Source organism: Cherax quadricarinatus, chromosome 54 (assembly GCF_038502225.1).
Source record: "Cherax quadricarinatus isolate ZL_2023a chromosome 54, ASM3850222v1, whole genome shotgun sequence".
Taxonomy (NCBI): Eukaryota; Metazoa; Arthropoda; class Malacostraca; order Decapoda; family Parastacidae; genus Cherax; species Cherax quadricarinatus.
Genome location: NC_091345.1, coordinates 6,202,075 through 6,222,932, shown reverse-complemented (window position 1 = coordinate 6,222,932; position 20,858 = coordinate 6,202,075). Strand labels below are relative to the sequence as shown.

General features: G+C 38.6%; 1 protein-coding gene across 4 annotated transcripts in view; it reads right to left on the bottom strand.

The window, feature by feature from the left end:
• The window catches only part of LOC128699113 (DEP domain-containing protein 1A), a 61,610-nt gene extending 41,432 nt beyond the window's left edge, over nucleotides 1-20,178 (bottom strand). For 3 of the 4 annotated variants that reach the window (XM_053791630.2, XM_053791631.2, XM_053791632.2), the window contains exons 1-5: nucleotides 19,941-20,178; nucleotides 17,663-17,844; nucleotides 15,724-15,810; nucleotides 14,897-15,053; nucleotides 7,759-7,973 (exon numbers count right to left, since the gene is read on the bottom strand). In XM_053791630.2, the coding sequence (XP_053647605.2) occupies nucleotides 7,759-7,973; nucleotides 14,897-15,053; nucleotides 15,724-15,810; nucleotides 17,663-17,844; nucleotides 19,941-19,988 (689 nt within the window). In that variant the 5' untranslated portion in view covers nucleotides 19,989-20,178. The remainder of the gene's footprint in view (nucleotides 1-7,758; nucleotides 7,974-14,896; nucleotides 15,054-15,723; nucleotides 15,811-17,662; nucleotides 17,845-19,940) is intronic. The other variant, XM_053791634.2, reaches the window with a different exon arrangement.
• Between the last annotated feature and the right edge of the window lie 680 nt (nucleotides 20,179-20,858).

The following is a 20,858-nucleotide window of genomic DNA, read 5'->3' as shown; positions in this document are numbered from 1 at the left end:
ACACCCTCCAAGTCACCCTATTTCGTTCCATCCTCTCTTAATGTTCAAACCACCTCAACAACCTTTCCTCAGCCCTCTGGATAATTCTTTTAGTACCCCTGTACCTCCTCCTAATCTCCAAGCTATGAATTCCCTGCATAATATTTACACCACACACTGCCCTCAGACACATCTCCACTGCTTCCAGCCCAATCCTCCTCTGCATCATTCACCACCCATACTTCACACCAATATGTTGGTACTACTATACTTTCATACATTACCCTCTTTGCCTCTTTAGATGACATTCTATGTCTCCATAGATGCCCCAATGCACCACTGACCATTTTCCCTTTATCAAATCTGGTTTGCTTCGTGTTTCATATACCCACCTACCAACAAATCCACTCCCAAATATCTGTACATATTTACTTCCTACATACTTCCTCCTTCGAATACGATATCCAACATTTCATTACTAACTTGTCTGTTACCCTCATAACCTTGTTCTTTCCTATATTCACTTTTAACCCTTAAACTGTCCAAACGTAGATCTACATTTTTTATATGCTTTCTTATGGAGAAAATCAAGGTCAGAGCACTACGCATGAAAACGTAGATCTATGTTTGGACAAGTGAAGAGCTAATTTACTTCTTTTACATATCTCTCAAATTCGTCCACTAATCTTTGCAACTTTTCAAAATTTCCCACAAGAAGTGTCATCAACAAAATGCAACTGTGGCAACTCCCATTTTGTTTTAGATTCCAGATATTTTTAATCCCACACCTCTCCCCAACACAAGAGAATTCACTACTTTTACAGATATATCTATGCTGGTCACTCTCTTGAACACTATGTGCTTAATTGTCCACTTATTGAGGAATACAGAGACAGACAGTATAATAGCCTATGTGACATGTCAATATATCTTATTAATGAAAATAAGATACCAGATATACTAAGCAAATTTCCTAAATTTGCTTGTAACAGATAAGTGAACTATAGATATGTAGATATAAATCCATATGTATTCCTGTTAACCCTTTGGGGCCTAGTTCCTAGGCCTTTTGTGTATCCATATGCTCTCGCACTACCGTCCACAGGATGGATATGGGGTGCACAATAAACTAGCCACTTCGGTGGCAAAATCTAAAATCTAATCTATGCTGACATCACGCATTTCTCATCCCATCATTTATTCAATAGTGGTCTTCCCATGAATGTGCAACATCACAATTCAAATGACCCTCTGAACTGCAACATTCCCACCTCTTCCTCAAAGTGCAAGCAATGTATTTTCCACCACCAGGACTCAAGTTCAGCTAACCTGTTTCCCTGAGCCCCTAAATAAATGTTACCTGCTCACACTCCAACAGCCTATCAACCTTCTCATACCACTACACGTACTTACTCTTATCCACCACCAGGCAGTGGAAGATTACCATAAGGGCAATAAAAGACCAGTTGCCTTAAGGCCCCCCAGGTTTGACGGGGAAGGCTCAAAGGCAATGTTTTATATATAAAAAATTGATTTCATTGAACAAAAATGCTCATAATTTCAAAGAGACCTGTGTAGTTTTGCTAAGTCTCATTCTGAGTAATTAAAAGCATGAACATGTATAAAGTATAAATATAATGCATCAACTATGTATTACCACAGGACCCCATCTGCTCTTATTCTACCACTGCTCCCAGGCAAAAAATGTTCACTCAACCTCATAGTTTCAGCACATACAATAAGCCCTCTATTTAAGGGATTTAGGAAATATGGGACAAAATTTGCTGGATTAGTCAGTTCAGTAATAATAGACAGTCCACTGGTTACAGAATTCTCTGTTATATAGTTACAATCACGGCAAAATAATCCCATCTCTGTCCACCACAATTGCCATTACTGGCCACCTGCCATTCCCCTCCCCAGTGCTGAAGTGAGTTTACTGTACCTTGCTCTACTCTTTTCTACCATGTCCTACAATTTCACTTTTATCACCTAAAAAACAAACAGCAGATGATAATCATTCTTCTTTTCCCCAGCACTTCATTACCTTTCACAAGAGTTAAAACGGTACTTTGTGGCTTTTTTGTACATTCATCTTTGTGCATTTATATATAGTACATATACATGGTGCCCCTGACACAGCCAAGTTGGAGAGAGAACTTTTTTGAGCAGAATATGGTAATCCCTTCATTGATTTTTTATGCATGTTACGTAAAAGTTTTGATAAAACATTTGTGATTTTTTTTGCCAGGCATGCTTGGCACTCAAGAGAAGCTTAGCGTGCATTAGTCAACAGTAACTGTAGATCAAAAGAAGCAAGTGTATGCAGGAAAAATCAAAGGCTGGACAATGTTCAACAGGAGTTCAATGTACAAGTAACCCATAAGAGCTGCAGCAATGTCTAAAGAATGAAATAGTTATCAGACTAAATAAAAAGAAAAGAATAAAGAATTGAGAGCTGGCTACATCTTAAATACATGACTGTACCACTAGCAAATGTTTATATAAAAGGTAACTGGAATACATATGAAAGAGTATAAATAGCTTTAGAATGGATGTTACTTGTGATGCAGAAATAGGACATGTTTGATGGAGAGCATGGCTCAGCTCATGTTAATGTATGGAGTAAAATATGCTTGCTTAGTTATATTGTAGGCATACAAGAAATCATTTTTTCAAATACTGTCAGTTAGGAATAAGGACAATGAGTAAATAAGTATAACAAAACAAATATGTAAAGGAAAGAGTAACAAGATGGTTTAAGCATACAGAAAAATGACCAGATACATCAAGAAGTACAAGAAAAATAATAACATATGAAAGCTTCACAAGTTCAGATGTAAAGGACCATTCATACCAGTTAGTGAAAGAATATATAAAGGAGTCACAACCAAACCTCACCACTGTCAGAAGCTCTGAAATTTAAAGTGCTGACCATGTCGGGAATTAAAAAAAAAATTAAATGGTAGAAATGCTTTCCTGCAGGTAATGACACCATAAATAGGAGAGTCAATGGAAACTTAAAGAATTACACAGGCACAAAGTTGGCAATTTGGGTACAATTTACATAGCAATGTCACCCACTGAGTTCTATTTGAAGAAAGTTCCATTGCATAGTTCAGCCAAATTCTTAGCCGTTTCACTAGAATGCCTTCTGTTCCATCGAGTGAGCACAAGAAAAAGCCCATTCAGCTATCATAACTACCCTGTAGTGTGTAAAGAATTCTAATTAGGCCAATTTTTCAAAAATTTAAAAAAATATAATTTAAGAACAGTCAAAAATCCTAGGTAGTAGGTTGGTAGACGGCAACCGCCCAGGGAGGTACTACCGTCCTGCCAAGTGAGTGTAACACGAAAGCCTGTAATTGTTTTACATGATGGTAGGATTGCTGGTGTCCTTTTTTCTGTCTCATGAACATGCAAAATTTCAGGTACATCTTGCTACTTCTACTTACACTCAGGTCACACTACACATACATGTACAAGCGTATATATACATACCCCTCTGGGTTTTCTTCGATTTTCTTTCTAGTTCTTGTTCTTGTTTATTTCCTCTTATCTCCATGGGGAAGTGGAACAGAATTCTTCCTCCGTAAGCCATGCGTGTTGTAAGAGGCGACTACAATGCCGGGAGCAAGGGGCTAGTAACCCCTTCTCCTGTATATATTACTAAATTTGAAAGGAGAAACATTGGTTTTTTCTTTTGGGCCACCCTGCCTCGGTGGGATACGGCCAGTGTGTTGAAAGAAAGAAAGAACAGTCAAAAATACATACAGCATTCCAGCCATTAAAGCAACATTTCCTCTGTTTATTAATCACATACCCAGGCCTTTCCTATATTACACTTGGCTTTCATTTTAAATTCACAAGAATTTCTAGGATAATAGAATACAACCATTCTATCAAATACTAAAAAACAGCCAATAAAACCATAAAAAACCATCCTAGAGAACACACCAATCACTATTTTCAACAAAGCACAATGACAGAGGTTTGTTCTTCCAATCATGAACAGCATGGAAAAGGATTTCTTTTTATACCATGTACACTCACCACAAAGACCTATTTTCTCATGTCTAAGCCAAAATTTACCACTCATGGCATATCTACGGGCACTGTGCTTTAAACGTGTATCTACACAAGCAACGCTTGCATCAATAATGAAGACCTACATAACAGAGTAGTTGGAATTGTTAATACTTTGCTAGAGCTGGAATTGGTATCTTAAATACTGACAGATGAATGGAACATCTGAGAAAACTCAATGAAAACTTATACTAAATTTATACTAAACTCTAACTATTTTAAATGCCATGTTGGGCTTGACTCACTCCACACAAGCTGCAATTCCAAATACCTATAAATTTTTTACATGGATGATAAATCACTGTAACCACCAGCTGATCCAAACGATCTTCTCTTAACCCTTTCAGGGTTTCGGCCGTACTAGTACGGCTTACGCGCAAGTTTTTTTTGACGTACTAGTACGCATAAATTCTAGCGCCGTAAAATCTCGCGGGAAAAGGCTGGTAGGCCTAGATGTGAGAGAATGGGTCTGTGTGGTGGGTGTGCGCAGTAGGAAAAAATCTGGGACCCAGTGGTGCATTGTGGGAACACCATCTTAGTAAACAATGTAAATCATCCCTCGCGGTAAGAAGTTCCTCACTCCTTGGCGAATTGGGACACTTTTGTTTCCCAGTGACAGTTCTAATACAGATGGAAGTGCCAGTGAAGATGAGTTTCAAGGTTTTGGTGAGGTTCTGACCGAATAGTGAGGAAAACCCAGACGACCCTCAGCCTTCCACCTCTGGTGCTGGGCCGTCTTGTTCATGTTCAGTTGTACCAGAATCAAAGAGGAAACTCCTATTTTCCCAAATCCAAGACTCAGATGTGAGCATTTGTGATGATTGTGATATTGAATATGAACTACAAGCTCTTGAAACTAGTTCCAGTAGTGATAGTGAAGTGCAATATTCCCCAGTGAAGCGTCAGTATATACAACAATATATGCGCTCTGGTAGTGTGCCATATGCTATTCCAAGGGGAAGGAGTACATCTCGGAGTACATCCCGTGGCTGTACAACAGGAACAGACAGTGAAAATGAAGATGATAGTTTTGCAATTGGGATGGAAAATGTGCATGGTGGTGGTATTGGTGGTGCCGACCGTGAGGCACCAGCAGCGGGCCATGCTGCCACCCACGCTGCTGCCTCAGCTGATCTACAACAAAGGCCACCATCCCCCACCCACCCACCACACCAGCCTCCACAACCACAACCACCTGTCATTGTCCAGTACCCACCAGCAGACCGCACCTGGGATTGGCAGGAAGCTGTCAATTTTGTTCCAAATCCCCACCAGTTTGATGACAGCCAAAGTGGAATACGGCCATCCTGTACACATGGGAACAATGCCAGTGAACTGGAATGTTTCAAGTTATTCTTTGACGAACCCCTGATGGAAAGTATTGTCATGGAAAGCAACACATACTACGAGTACACCATGGCAAACACAATACTTTCACCAAAATCACGTCTACACCAGTGGAAGGAGACAACTGTCTGAGATCTTTTCTTTGCCAAAATAATGCTTATGCCACATGTGTATAAGCACAGTGTGAAATCATACTGGTCAACAGACTGCCTGATTGCAACCCCAGTGATATAATGCCAGTGAATCGATTTGTGCTAATGTTACTTACGCTTTACTTCTCAGACAAAACCAGGCCTGACAAACAACAGGTTATATAAGATTAGGCATGTGTTTGTGTATCTGAAAGAGAAATTCAATATGTATTTTTATCCCTTCAGGAAGCTTGTAAGTGACGAGTCTTTGATTCTGTTCAAAGGAAGACTCTCTTTCAAGCAGTACATACCAAGCAAGAGGAAAAGCTTTGGTATAAAGTTGTTTGTGCTTTGTGTTTGTTACAGTGGTCTGGTATTGGATACTATTGTGTACACTGGAAGTTATACATTGCAAAATACCAGGAAGTTATTGGGCATCTCTGGTGATGTGGTTTGAAGAATGATAGAACCATACCTTGGTAAGGGACATATATTACATACAGATAACTGGTACACAAGCCCCTTATTCGGTGATTTTTTGCGAGTGAGCATGACAGATGTGTGTGGCACAGTGCGTGCAAATCGGAAACATGCCCAGGTTTGACGCTGGCACTCGTAGAGGTGAGGTGCAGGCATTTGCTGCCAATGACATCATGGCATTTCAGTAGCATGACAAACGAGATATCACACTATTGTCATCAGTTCACCCTAATGAAATGGCAGACACTGGCAGGCAGCATAGAGAGCAATGAACCCATTCTAAAACCTGCAGCTGTGATGGATTACACCCTCAATATGCATTCAGTGGACAAATGTGACATGCAGATTGGGTTTGCTGATTGTGTTCGCAAGAATTATAAGTGGTACATAAAACTCTTTTTCCATCTTCTGGACATTTCCATGCTGAATGCTTATAATATGTATAAGATGAGGACCATAAACAAACCACCATACAGCGAATTCTGTTAGTCTGTCATCAGACAAATAGTATTCAAGTACCAAGGAACAGCACCTGCAATAGACCGCCCACCAAATTTTCAACAACTTCCTTCTCGTTTGAAGCATGGAGATCACTTCCTGGTAAAACTGCCTGCTACTGCTTTCAAGAAAAAGGCTCAGGTGTTACGTCTGTGCACATACAAGAAAACGCCCACAACAACGCAGAGACACTCGTTTTATGTGTGAGGAGTGTAAAACACCACTGTGCATGACACCATGTTTCAAAGACTTCCACAGGCTGCAGAACTTCTAGAAACATTCCTTGTGACTGTATATGTGTATATAAAATATAGAAAAATAGTAATAAACAACATTTCATATCGTTTGTTTGTGTAAATATTTTTTTCTAAACAAAACAATGAAAAAAAGTGTTTATGCCCTTATTGTGTAGTATTGAAAAAGAAATAACTTATAAAATACTGATCATACTGGTCTCACAGGCCATAAAAGTTACTTGGAAAAAGAAAAATTAAAAAATAATAGAAATTAGTACATAAGTAAATAAAAGAATACCGGGTGACGGCAGCTGGCGATGTTGCCAGATGGTGCCCCTTTTCGTCAACTTCACGCCTCCATATCTCGGTAAGTATTGATGGTAAAAATTTTTTTGTTTAGCCTATAATGTCCAGTAAAATAAATTATTTTTTCATAAGAAAAAATAATTTTTTTTTTTTTGAAATTTGGCCGACCCTGAGAACAAGTCTCTGACAGGGCCTGTCGACCCTGAAAGGGTTAATTAGTTAAAAAGGATTAAGAGTATTGAATGCTATAATAATGTTACCCTCCTACAAGTCAAGACAAAGATGTAATCAGCAACAGCTGAAGAAAAATAAGAATGGCATGCAGAAAAAAAATGTTAGAATAAAATGAGAGAAATTAAATGAATGGCAGGCAGAGTCCACTTAATGAAAATTAACTGTGATAAATGGTTAAGAAAACCAAATTGAAGAATGAAACTCATACAAGCATAATTAAGCATACCTATTCTGTGTTAGACTACATGAACAGTTGTGAAATTATCTACTGGCCAGTGCTAGTAACTTTTTAATTTGCTGGTAAATTGTTAACTAATCAAAGGAGGAATTAAATGAAAAAAATTATTAGGGAAAACTATTTATTTTGTACAAATTCAACAAGGACTATATTATATTCATATGATTGCAAATATTGTACTTAAGCTGCCATTTTCATGCAATGAATCCTGGCCCTAACTTACTTGCCAAGGAGGACATGTTTCCAAACATCATTGATCTCGGCCTTGGACAGCTGCTTAGCTACTAGGTGGCATTCTTGCATACCACCACGGTCTTTCACCTCATTGGCTGCATTTTCGCCCAGATGAATTGATCCAAGTCTCTTGGGCCAGTTTTTGACTCTAATAGAACCATCTCGTTGTCTCTCGTTATTCAGATTTTCAGTCGCTTTGGTTGACTGAAAAACAAAGTAAAGATTATTCAGATACAGAACATAAGCTTAATTCAAATTTTTATTAATTTATCAATCTTTGCTGCACACATGGAAATTTACTTCAACAGTTAGCACATTCCTTGGAGCAAAATAAGCAAGAATAGGTTAACACTCCTTAAGAAACTTTTTAACATACCAGACATCTCCTAGGCAGGTATAGTGACCCAAAAATGTGAACACCATCACTCATTCAACAGGTGTCTTACGAAGCATGCAGACATCACAATTCAAATGACCCTCCAAACTGCAATATCACCATCCCTCCAACCACAATTCAAATCCAGCTAATCAGTTTCCTGAATCCCTTAAGAATGTTACCTTGTTCACACTCCAATAGAATGTCAAGCTTTAATACTAGTTTCCATTCACTCCAATCTAATACTGCCACACAAGCCTACTGGATGCTCTATTACCTGGCACTCCAAACCTCCTTACCCTTCATGTGAATGTATAAGCACTAAAACCCAGTTTTAATTAAAAAAAAAAGGATTATGGGTAGATAGCATTTTAATATCAAAATAACTTTTCATAGCATTCTCCCCATGAAAAAATACTTACGAAAAAAATGATGCACAAAAAAAATGTGAATAATAATTATCCTGTGGAAAATATCAGCAGGAAGATTCCAGGGATTACAGTATATACTTGCCCTGATAAAGATTCCAATTAAAAGAAAAATTTCCATTATATCACCTCATTTGCCTAATTCCTTTTAGGGATTTTGTCACTTAATATTCTGCATAGGCACTGTTCATAATTTGCAAACATTCACACCCATTTTCTTTTTTTTTGAAAGCCACAGTTAAACTGAAAATAGGTAGTAGGTTGGTAGACAGCAACTACCCAGGGAGGTACATGTACTACCATCCTACCAAGCGAGTGTAAAACGAAAGCCTGTAATTGTTTTACATGATGGTAGGATTGCTGGTGTCTTTTGTCTGTCTCATAAACATGCAAGATTTCAGGTACGTCTTGCTACTTCTGCTTACACTTAGGTCACACTACACATACATGTTTTGTTTTTTTCAACAAGTCGGTCGTCTCCCACCGAGGCAGGGTGACCCAAAAAAAGAAAGAAAATCCCCAAAAAGAAAATACTTTCATCATCATTCAACACTTTCACCACACTCACACATTATCACTGCTTTTGCAGAGGTGCTCAGAATACAACAGTTTAGAAGCATATACGTATAAAGATACACAACATATCCCTCCAAACTGCCAATATCCCAAACCCCTCCTTTAAAGTGCAGGCATTGTACTTCCCATTTCCAGGACTCAAGTCCGACTATATGAAAATAACCAGTTTCCCTGAATCCCTTCACTAAATATTACCCTGCTCACACTCCAACAGATCGTCAGGTCCCAAGTATCATTCGTCTCCATTCACTCCTATCTAACACGCTCATGCACGCTTGCTGGAAGTCAAAGACCCTCGCCCACAAAACCTCCTTTACCCCCTCTTTCCAACCCTTTCGAGGACGACCCCTACCCCTCTTTCCTTCCCCTATAGATTTATATGCTTTCCATGTCATTCTACTTTGATCCATTCTCTCTAAATGACCAAACCACCTCAACAACCCCTCTTCTGCCCTCTGACTAATGCTTTTATTAACTCCACACCTTCTCCTAATTTTCACACTCCGAATTTTCTGCATAATATTTACACCACACATTGCCCTTAGACAGGACATCTCCACTGCCTCCAACCGTCTCCTCGCTGCTGCATTTCCCACCCAAGCTTCACATCCATATAAGAGTGTTGGTACTACTATACTTTCATACATTCCCTTCTTTGCCTCCATAGATAACGTTTTTTGACTCCACATATACCTCAACGCACCACTCACCTTTTTTCCCTCATCAATTCTATGATTAACCTCATCCTTCATAAATCCATCCGCCGACACGTCAACTCCCAAGTATCTGAAAACATTCACTTCTTCCATACTCCTCCTCCCCAATCTGATATCCATTTTTTCTTTATCTAAATCATTTGATACCCTCATCACCTTACTCTTTTCTATGTTCACTTTCAACTTTCTACCTTTACACACATTCTCAAACTCATCCACTAACCTTTGCAATTTTTCTTTAGAATCTCCCATAAGCACAGTATCATCAGCAAAAAGTAACTGTGTCAATTCCCATTTTGAATTTGATTCCCCATAATTTAATCCCACCCCTCTCCCGAACACCCTAGCATTTACTTCCTTTACAACCCCATCTATAAATATATTAAACAACCATGGTGACATTACACATCCCTGTCTAAGACCTACTTTTACCGGGAAGTATTCTCCCTCTCTTCTACACACCCTAACCTGAGCCTCACTATCCTCATAAAAGCTCTTTACAGCATTTAGTAACTTACCACCTATTCCATAAACTTGCAACATCTGCCACATTGCTCCTCTATCCACTCTATCAAATGCCTTTTCTAAATCCATAAATGCAATAAAAACTTCCCTACATTTATCTAAATACTGTTCACATATATGCTTCAATGTAAACACTTGATCTACACATCCCCTACCCACTCTGAAGCCTCCTTGCTCATCCGCAATTCTACATTCTGTCTTACCTCTAATTCTTTCAATTATAACTCTACCGTATACTTTTCCTGGTATACTCAGTAAACTTATTCCTCTATAATTTTTACAATCTCTTTTGTCCCCTTTCCCTTTATATAAAGGGACTATACATGCTCTCCGCCAATCCCTAGGTACCTTCCCCTCTTTCATACATTTATTAAACAAAAGTACCAACCACTCCAACACTATATATCCCCCTGCTTTTAACATTTCTGTCATGATCCCATCAGTTCCAGCTGCTTTACCCCCTTTCATTCTACGTAATGCCTCACGTACCTCCACCACACTTACATTCTGCTCTTCTTCACTCCTAAAAGATGGTATACCTCCCTGGCCAGTGCATGAAATTACCGCCTCCCTTTCTTCCTCAACATTTAAAAGTTCCTCAAAATATTCTCGCCATCTACCTAATACCTCCCTCTCCCCATCTACTAACTCCCCTACTCTGTTTTTAACGGACAAATCCATACTTTCCCTAGGCTTTCTTAACTTGTTTAACTCGCTCCAAAATTTTTTCTTATTTTCATTAAAATTTCTTGACAGTGCCTCTCCCACTCTTTCATCTGCTCTCCTTTTGCACTCTCTCACCACTCTCTTCACCTTTCTTTTACTCTCCATATACTCTGCTCTTCTTATAACACTTCTGCTTTGTAAAAACCTCTCGTAAGCTACCTTTTTCTCTTTTATCACACCCTTTACTTCATCATTCCACCAATCACTCCTCTTTCCTCCTGCCCCCACCCTCCTATAACCACAAACTTCTGCCCCACATTCTAATACTGCATTTTTAAAACTATTCCAACCCTCTTCAACCCCCCACTACTCATCTTTGCACTAGCCCACCTTTCTGCCAATAGTCGCTTATATCTCGCCCGAACTTCCTCCTCCCTTAGTTTATACACTTTCACCTCCCTCTTACTTGTTGCCACCTTCCTCTTTTCCCATCTACCTCTTACTCTAACTGTAGCTACAACTAAATAATGATCTGACATATCAGTTGCCCCTCTATAAACATGTACATCCTGGAGCCTACCCATCAACCTTTTATCCACCAATACATAATCTAACAAACTACTTTCATTACGTGCTACATCATACATTGTATATTTATTTATCCTCTTTTTCATAAAATATGTATTACTTATTACCAAATTTCTTTCTACACATAGCTCAATTAAAGGCTCCCCATTTACATTTACCCCTGGCACCCCAAATTTACCTACTACTCCCTCCATAACATTTTTACCCACTTTAGCATTGAAATCCCCAACCACCATTACTCTCACACTTGATTCAAAACTCCCCATGCATTCACTAAACATTTCCCAGAATCTCTCTCTCTCCTCTACACTTCTTTCTTCTCCAGGTGCATACACGCTTACTATAACCCACTTTTCACATCTAATCTTCATTTTACTCCACATAATCCTTGAATTTATGCATTTGTAGTCCCTCTTTTCCTGCCATAGCTTATCCTTCAACATTATTGCTACTCCTTCTTTAGCTCTAACTCTATTTGAAACCCCTGACCTAATCCCATTTATTCCTCTCCATTGAAACTCTCCCACCCCCTTCAGCTTTGTTTCACTTAAAGCCAGGACATCCAGTTTCTTCTCATTCATAACATCCACAATCATCTCTTTCTTATCATTTGCACAACATCCATGCACATTCAGACTTCCCACTTTGACAATTTTCTTCTTATTCTTTTTAGTAATCTTTACAGGAAAAGGGGTTACTAGCCCATTGTTCCCGGCATTTTAGTTGACTTTTACAACACGCATGGCTTACGGAGGAAAGATTCTTATTCCACTTCCCCATGGATATAAAAGGAAAAGTAATAAGACCAAGAACTATTAAGATAAAATCAAAGAAAACTCAGATGAGTGTGTATAAATAAACATGTACATGTATGTGTAGTGTGACCTAAGTGTAAGTAAAAGTAGCAAGACGTACCTGTAATCATACATACATGTACAAGCATATATATACACACCCCTCTGGGTTTTCTTCTATTTTCTTTCTAGCTCTTGTTCTTGTTTATTTCCTCTTATCTCCATGGGGAAGTGGAACAGAATTGTTCCTCCGTAAGCCATGCGTGTTGTAAGAGGCGACTAAAATGCCGGAAGAAAGGGGTTAGTAACCCTTTCTCCTGAATAAATTACTAAATTTAAAAAGAGAAGCTTTCGTTTTTCTTTTTGGGCCACCCTGCCTTGGTGGGATACGGCCGGTTTGTTGAAAGAAGAAGTTAAACTGAAACTTGTGCTTTCAGAATTACACCACTTGGTTTAAAATTGCTGTCTCAGTGATAAAAGGATTTCAAGCCTTGCTGAAATTCTGTGCATTATAATTTTTTTTAACAACAGTCTGTATGTACAGTGCATCTGAAGTTATTATTCCTTCCAATCTAATCTATCTAAATCATTCACTACCCTCATCACCTTGCTCTTTCTTTTTTTTTTTTTTAAACAAGTCGGCCGTCTCCCACCGAGGCAAGGTGACCCAAAGAGAACGAAAATCCCCAAAAAGAAAATACTTTCATCATCATTCAACACTTTCACCTCACTCACACAATCACTGTTTTTGCAGAGGTGCCCGGAATACAACAGTTTAAAAGCATATACGTATAAAAATACACAATATATCTCTCCCAACTGCCAATATCCCAAACCCCTCCTTTAGAGTGCAGGCATTGTACTTCCCATTTCCAGGACTCAAGTCCAGTTATATAAAATAACCGGTTTCCCTGAATCCCTTCACTAAATATTACCCTGCTCACACTTCAACAGATCGTCAGGTCCCAAATACCATTTGTCTCCATTCATGCCTATCTAACACGCACACGCACGCTTGCTGGAAATCCAAACCCCTCGCCCACAACACCTCCTTTACCCCTTCCCTCCAACCTTTTCAAGGACGACCCCTACCCCGCCTTCTTTCCCCTACAGATTTATACGCTCTCCACGTCATTCTACTTTGATCCATTCTCTCTAAATGACCAAACCACCTCAACAAACCCTCTTCAGCCCTCTGACTAATACTTTTATTACTCCACACCTCCTAATTTCCACACTCCGAATTTTCTGCATAATTTTCACACCACACATTGCCCTTAGACAGGACATCACCGCCTCCTCGCTGCAGCATTTACAACCCAAGCTTCACACCCATATAAGAGTGCTGGTACTACTATACTTTCATACATTCCCTTCTTTGCCTCCATAGATAACATTTTTTGTCTCCACATATACCTCAATGCACCACTCACCTTTTTTCCTTCATCAATTCTATGATTAACCTCATCCTTCATAAATCCTTCCGCTGACACGTCAACTCCCAAATACATGTATCTGAAAACGTTCACTTCTTCCATACTCCTCCTCCCCAATTTGATATCCAATTTTTCTTTATCTAAATCATTTGATACTCTCATCACCTTACTCTTTTCTATGTTCACTTTCAACTTTCTACCTTTACACACATTCCCAAATTCGTCCACTAACCTTTGCAATTTTTCTTTAGAATCTCCCATAAGCACAGTATCATTAGCAAAAAGTAACCGTGTCACTTCCCATTTTGTATTTAATTCCCCATAATTTAATCCCACCCCTCTCCCAAACACCCTAGCATTTACTTCTTTTACAACCCCATCTATAAATATATTAAACAACCATGGTGACATTACACATCCCTGTCTAAGACCTACTTTTACTGGGAAGTAGTCTCCCTCTCTTCTACACACCCTAACCTGAGCCTCACTATCCTCATAAAAACTCTTTACAGCATTTAGTAACTTACCACCTATTCCATACACTTGCAACATCTGCCACATTGCTCCCCTATCCACTCTATCATATGCCTTTTCTAAATCCATAAATGCAATAAAAACTTCCCTACCTTTATCTAAATACTGCTCACATATATGCTTCAATGTAAACACTTGATCTACACATCCCCTACCCACCAACCTTTGCAGCTCTTCTTCAGTATCTCCCAAGACTCTTGATCTTTAATTCCACACCTCTCCTCAACACCCCTGCATTCACAACCCCATCTATAAATCTAAGGTCTACTCTTACTGGAAAATAATCTCTCTTCTACATACTTTAACCTGAGCCTCACCATCCTCATGAAAACTCTTAACTGCTTTCAGCAACTTACTACATATTCCATACACTTGCAACATTTGCCACATCATCGCCCTATCCACCCTACCATATGCCTTCTTTAAATCCATATAGTACATAAAACCTACACAGAGATGTCTGTATTCAGACAATTCAAGCTACTAACCTCTCTTACTGATCCATGAATCCTTCTCAGTATTGGAGAAGCTCCTTCGTCTTTGTCTTGCCTTGGGTTGGAGGTATTGCTATGTAAAGGTCCTAAAACTGGCCGGCCTGGTGTACGAGGTGTGCGTAATGCTTTCAGTGGTGACCTATTACTGAACCTGTGTTGGAAACAACTACCATTAACAAATTTCACCTTTAACACTGAATTGCACATTGACAAAATTATAATAAAAAATGAAGCACTAAACCTACAAGGGCACTGACAGAAAAGTCTTCAATATCAATGATATGCCTAATCCTAACTTAATCTCTATCTGTACTCTCATTCAGGGTGACAAAGCAGGAAACAGTCACCATCATTAAATCAATAACCAACTTGCAAGAAGTGCAGATATCACGGTTCAAGTAAATCCTCCGGGCTGCAACGTGCCTACCCAACCTTCAAGAGTGCAGGCACTCTGTTTAAAGTGTAAGTAATTAATTGCTTAACATTTCTATAGATGACATTGCAGTATACCCATCAATGGCTATTTGAAGCTAAAGACATTTTATTTTGTGTAGTGGCACACACTTCCCCATCATGCAAGTAAATATGTAAACAGTTCTGAAATGATCTGCCTACTTTAAAAACCATTTATGATTTTTTTTTTCCAGATTACCATAATTATTAGTTTACAACAAACTTTACAAAAATGCTGATTCTGACTAGCAAGACATTCCATGTTTTGCTGAAAATGCCCTACCCATTTTCCAGCAAGGCAAAATGACCCAAGGAAAATCATTCACCATTACTCATTCTTTACATGTCTCTCCAGGTCACTAACTTACTTGTAAAGTTCTCTATTGTCCTTGAAGTCCTCAGGCTTCGTTGTATTCCCTCGAACATCTTCAATTAAACCAGCTTTTAAGAATTTCCTGAAATTGATCAAAATATACTTCTACTACTCTCAGTAGTAATGCAATGAAAATGGCACAAAAAATATTTTTACAATCTAAAATTTATAAGATAAAATATTTTTAGTAATCAGGAAATTGAAAATATAAAGGCTCCATTCTAGAAAATGAAAGTAACACAGAAAATACATCCTCAGATGTACCTTAAGGGAGCGCTGAGGTTCACGCGCACGGAGCAAAAAAAAATTAAAAAAAATATGAAAATGGAGTTATTGTTACCAAAAAATAGCTGAACTTTCTGGCTACACTCTGGTATAATTATTATCCTTGTACGATATTTCTAAAAGGAATTACAGCCATTTATAACAGGCATGGTGACAGTGCTGACGCGTCATATTGCATAAGAAGCGCTGACTCGAATAAGTTTAGGTAAGATTTAGGTGGTATTTTATAACTATTTGAAAAGGGTGGCAGAAGTGAAACTTTTTGAAATCTTGTGAAATGGAGTTCCAGATTTCTGGAGCCCTTTATTTAATGAAGTTCCTAGATACGTTGAGTCAAACATGTGGTTTATTGATGAGATACGTACTTATTTCTTGTACTGTGTGCGTGTTCTGATCCAACTCTCCAAAAAGAGTTGTGGTGGCTTGAAGTTCAGACTAAGTGTCCAGTATATATAAAATTCAAAGTAGCAGGTGTGGATGTGTTGTATGAGTAAATTATGATGAATGACTAGTAGGGGTGTGTGTTGTCTAGAATCTAATTGGGTGATCATTTTAACAGCTAATTTCTGCAAGTAACTATGATTTTAGGCAATTTACTGTAGCAGATCCCCATAGCACAGATACTTTAAGTGAGATAGGGATAGATTAGAAACTAGTACAGACTAATGAATGAGTAAAGCAACCTATAAAGCACAGTATAATTAATAAAGCTGTTGAAAGGCACTGGAACTGAGCTGTGATTGAAAAAGGATGTAGGAAAGTACTGCTTTGAAAAATAGAATTGTAAATGAGTGGAATTATCTGCCAAGTAGTAACTGAACCTAGCCCACCCCTCTCCCCAGGTCATTTGAAAAATAGGCTGACCAATACATGAATGACAAGGGTTGGGTTTGGAGTCTTGCTTAGCATGAGCCAGGCCTACTACAATGCCAACCACCATCCATTTGTGAAGAATAAATTTCATTTCATTGGTGCATAACCTTTTCAAACTTCCAATATGAACACCTTTATTGATAGATGCCAATAAAAAAAAATCACCTGACTGCCATATCAAAAGTATTTAACTAACTTGCCAATACCTGTCACCACGTCAATAGGCTTTAACAAACTTTGTTACACAGCTGCCAAATGTACACAGCTACTGAGGCAGCAAACATGCTAGGTGCACCACATTCACGTGTCAACAGAATATTTTCACCACTGTTAGGTTGGCAATAGGAATGAATATGTCTGCACTGCAGAAGTCTATATAAACCAAAGGAAAAGGATGTCTAGGCCTCACCCATCATGTGACAAACTGGATGAAAACGGACAAATGCAATACCATGTGATCTTTTATCATCAAGGTTTTATCCATGGAGTGGGGCTTTTACTTTGTCAGTAAAAGACTGCATTATACTACAATTGTGTATTTCCATCATGTTAGTATTTCATACCATCTTTCTCCAACACAACAAACCAGTCACATGGGTAGGGTGTCAGTATACAGCTTTTAAAAAAACATTTACTACCTGGCTGCTGTCTATAAACACAAAAGTAGGTTTGAAGTTCTACCACGCTAAAACTGCCCCTCGTAAAATATAATACTGAATATACAATACTATGTATATTCAAAATTGCTGTCACATAAAACATCTTTTTCCACATACCTAAGAAGTTTAGTTGTCTGTTCTCGTGAAACACTGTTTGCAAAATTAGGGTCACTCTGTAGATGGTTGAGAAGCCAGTCAATGGCTTCTGTAGCTGTGAAGCATCTCTCATATTGCCGTAGCCCCCTCCAATGCCGCGAGACTGGCATTCCATTGTAAAAGGACCGTACTGCATCATTCCACTGAAAAGTCAAAAATAGGTTATATATGCAAGAATTTAAGTTTGAATTGCAATCTATGCAAAATAATACACAACCATAATAGCCTTAAAAAACTGAATGATTAAGGCTGTAAGGGATATAAAATGAACTGGGTTATCCACCCGGGATAACCAAGTCAGTCCGTGCATCATCAAGGCTTATTTCCATTAGGGTCCTTCAATCTTGTCCCCCATAATGCAACCCACATCAGTCTGCTAACACCCAGGTACCTACTTGCTTGTCTGCTAGGTGAGTGTGGACAGTAGGTGTAAGGAAACATGCCCAAAGTTTCCACCTGGCCGGGAATTGAACCACAAACACTTAGTGCGTGAGGCGAGAGCTTTGCCTACCAGGCCACGGGACACCCAAAAATGTTTGATTATTTTCCATTCACTTATTTGTGGTTAAAAATGTTTTTTGAAGTTTATGTAACCTAAACTAACCCAACCTAACCAGACTGTCATATATGGTAGGATAAATAGCTTTCAGCAAGCGTGCACAAGCGTGTTAGATAGGAGTGAATAGAGACAAATGGTTTTTGGGACCTGACGAGCTGTTGGAGTGTGAGCAGGGTAATATTTTGTGAAGGGATTTAGGGAAACCGGTTAGCCAGACTTGGGTCCTGGAAATGGGAAGTACATACATACAATGCCTGCACTTTAAAAGAGGGGTTGGGGATATTGGCAGTTTGGAGGGACTTCTAAACTGTCGTATCTGAGCGCCTCTGCAGTGATAGTGATTATGTACGAGTGAGGTGAAAGTGTTGAATGATGATTAAAGTATTTTCTTTATTTTGGGGGATTTTTTTTTCTTTCTTTTTAGGTCATCCTGCCTCGGTGGGAAACGGCTTTAACAAACTACTGTTAGGTTACCTAGCTGCCAGGCAAATACACTTCCACAGTTTTTACAACTTTATACAAGAGCATAAAACTAACTACCTCTGTTGCTTATGACAGTAGAATTATTGACTTTATAACAGTGTTCTGCAGGTTTTAGGACTTGCCTGCCATGGGACTGAGCCGCCCCCCCCCCCTCATTCTGCAACTTAGTATACTGCAAAGTAGACTGTAGACAACAATCATGAAGGAGATATAATATGTATTATAGTGGTCACACAAGTGTGAAACTAAAACCTGATAAATATTCTGTACTCTGACAGAACTTTTATTTTTGAATATCAAAAATGAAAGACAGGTAATCAGAGTAGTCTATACACTTTCCTTTTTTAATATTTTTAATAATCATGGGGACACGCTAAACTCATAAGGGTCATACAATACCTATGGAATAGGTGGTTATTAGGTTTTATTGAAAGGAAATGTAGCTCCAAGGACCCCAATGGAAAGTCACTGACTTTTTTTGGGGCTATCCTAGGTAACCTACACATGCTGCTATGTATGACAATTTATGTAAATGTATATGTGTACCTGTACCAGAATAAACTCACTCGAGGAAACAGCCACAAGTGTCTTCTTCAGGACTGAAGAAACTTATTTCCTCTAATAAATGTCCTGAACTGTACAAGTGTTTCTCCACATCTTGTCAGTATCACTATATGATTTCTCAGTGTATACCTACTGAGAGTTTACCTAGGCCTTAATAACAATCATGTAGTCGGTAGGCTTTAAACCTGGCTTTGCTAGTGGGTCAAGACCCCAATGGACTTTTTTTAGTTAGGAGGGGTTATCTTAGATATCTCTTACACATATACTGTTATACATGATAATTTGCATAACTGTATTTACGCATAACTGAATAAACCAAACTTAATTAGGGTTTTAGAAAGACCTGCCATAATTACCATAAGAACATTATTATTATTATTATAATAAAAAAGAAGCGCTAAGCCACAAGGACTATACAGCTACCATAAGAACAGTTATTGCCTTATTAATCTTATGTTAATTTTAAGTTTGCCCGAAATGCTCTGCATACGAAGGGGCTTTTGGCATGTACACCCAAATATTATATTCCTTTGTACAACCATGCATGTCAAAATAAAAATTATTATTATAGTAAGGGCCAATAAATTTGCTCGTATTTTCCTCCTTTCTTACGTTGTAAAGTTTCTTACTCACCAGTTTAGTGGCTCGGTACGGCCCTGAGATACACTGCTTCACACTCATGTCCGACTCGAGGGCGGAAATCCGAGCACACTTGGGAAAATGTCAGTAAAAGTGAGCATCTCCCCCGCCACTACTGCTGACACTTGTCTTCTTCACTGCATTCAAAACAACGGCACCTGGACGCTGATTGGCTGACAGCGCCTCACTGCCGCGCCTCACTGCCGCACCTCGCTGCCGCGCCTCACTCAACTTTCTCTTTATTTTCCCCAATGGAAATAAGTCACTCTGTCTGACTTTTTTGGGTTATCCTAGGTTCTCTACTCATATGCTGCTATGTATGATAATTCTATGTTACTGTATTTGTGTATACCTGAATAAACTTATTTATTTACAGACCCATTTACTTGCCTCTTTCACTCAGACTACAATCATTTTTTATGTGGTATTTTGTACTGCGGTCAAGTTTACGTGAGAAAAATAAAGAGGGTATATAATACAGTTATGGGGATATATGGTACCTTGAGTGGTAGACAGATTTTATTTTATTTTTAGTCTCCTGCGTTTTCGTTTATATTATTATATTTATGGTAAACCTAAAAACCGACAAGTAGATAAATAAGACATGTACATCACTTGGGTATATTTACTGTAGAGACGTTTTGCCAACTAAGTGGGCTTTATCAATTCGAAAAATAGAATAAATAATGGAGAGAGTGAAAGACGTAGATTGTGAATTATTATAATCAAACGATGTATAGCCCTTGTGGCTTAGCGCTTCTTTTTGATTAAAATAATAGTAATTATAATCAAAAAGAAGCGCTAAACCACAAGGGCTATGCAGCGCTGCTGTGGATTGTGAAGCCAATAGTTAGCGAAATGTCTCTATAATAAAGATGCGCATGCCTTGTATTATGTGCCTTATTCATCTTT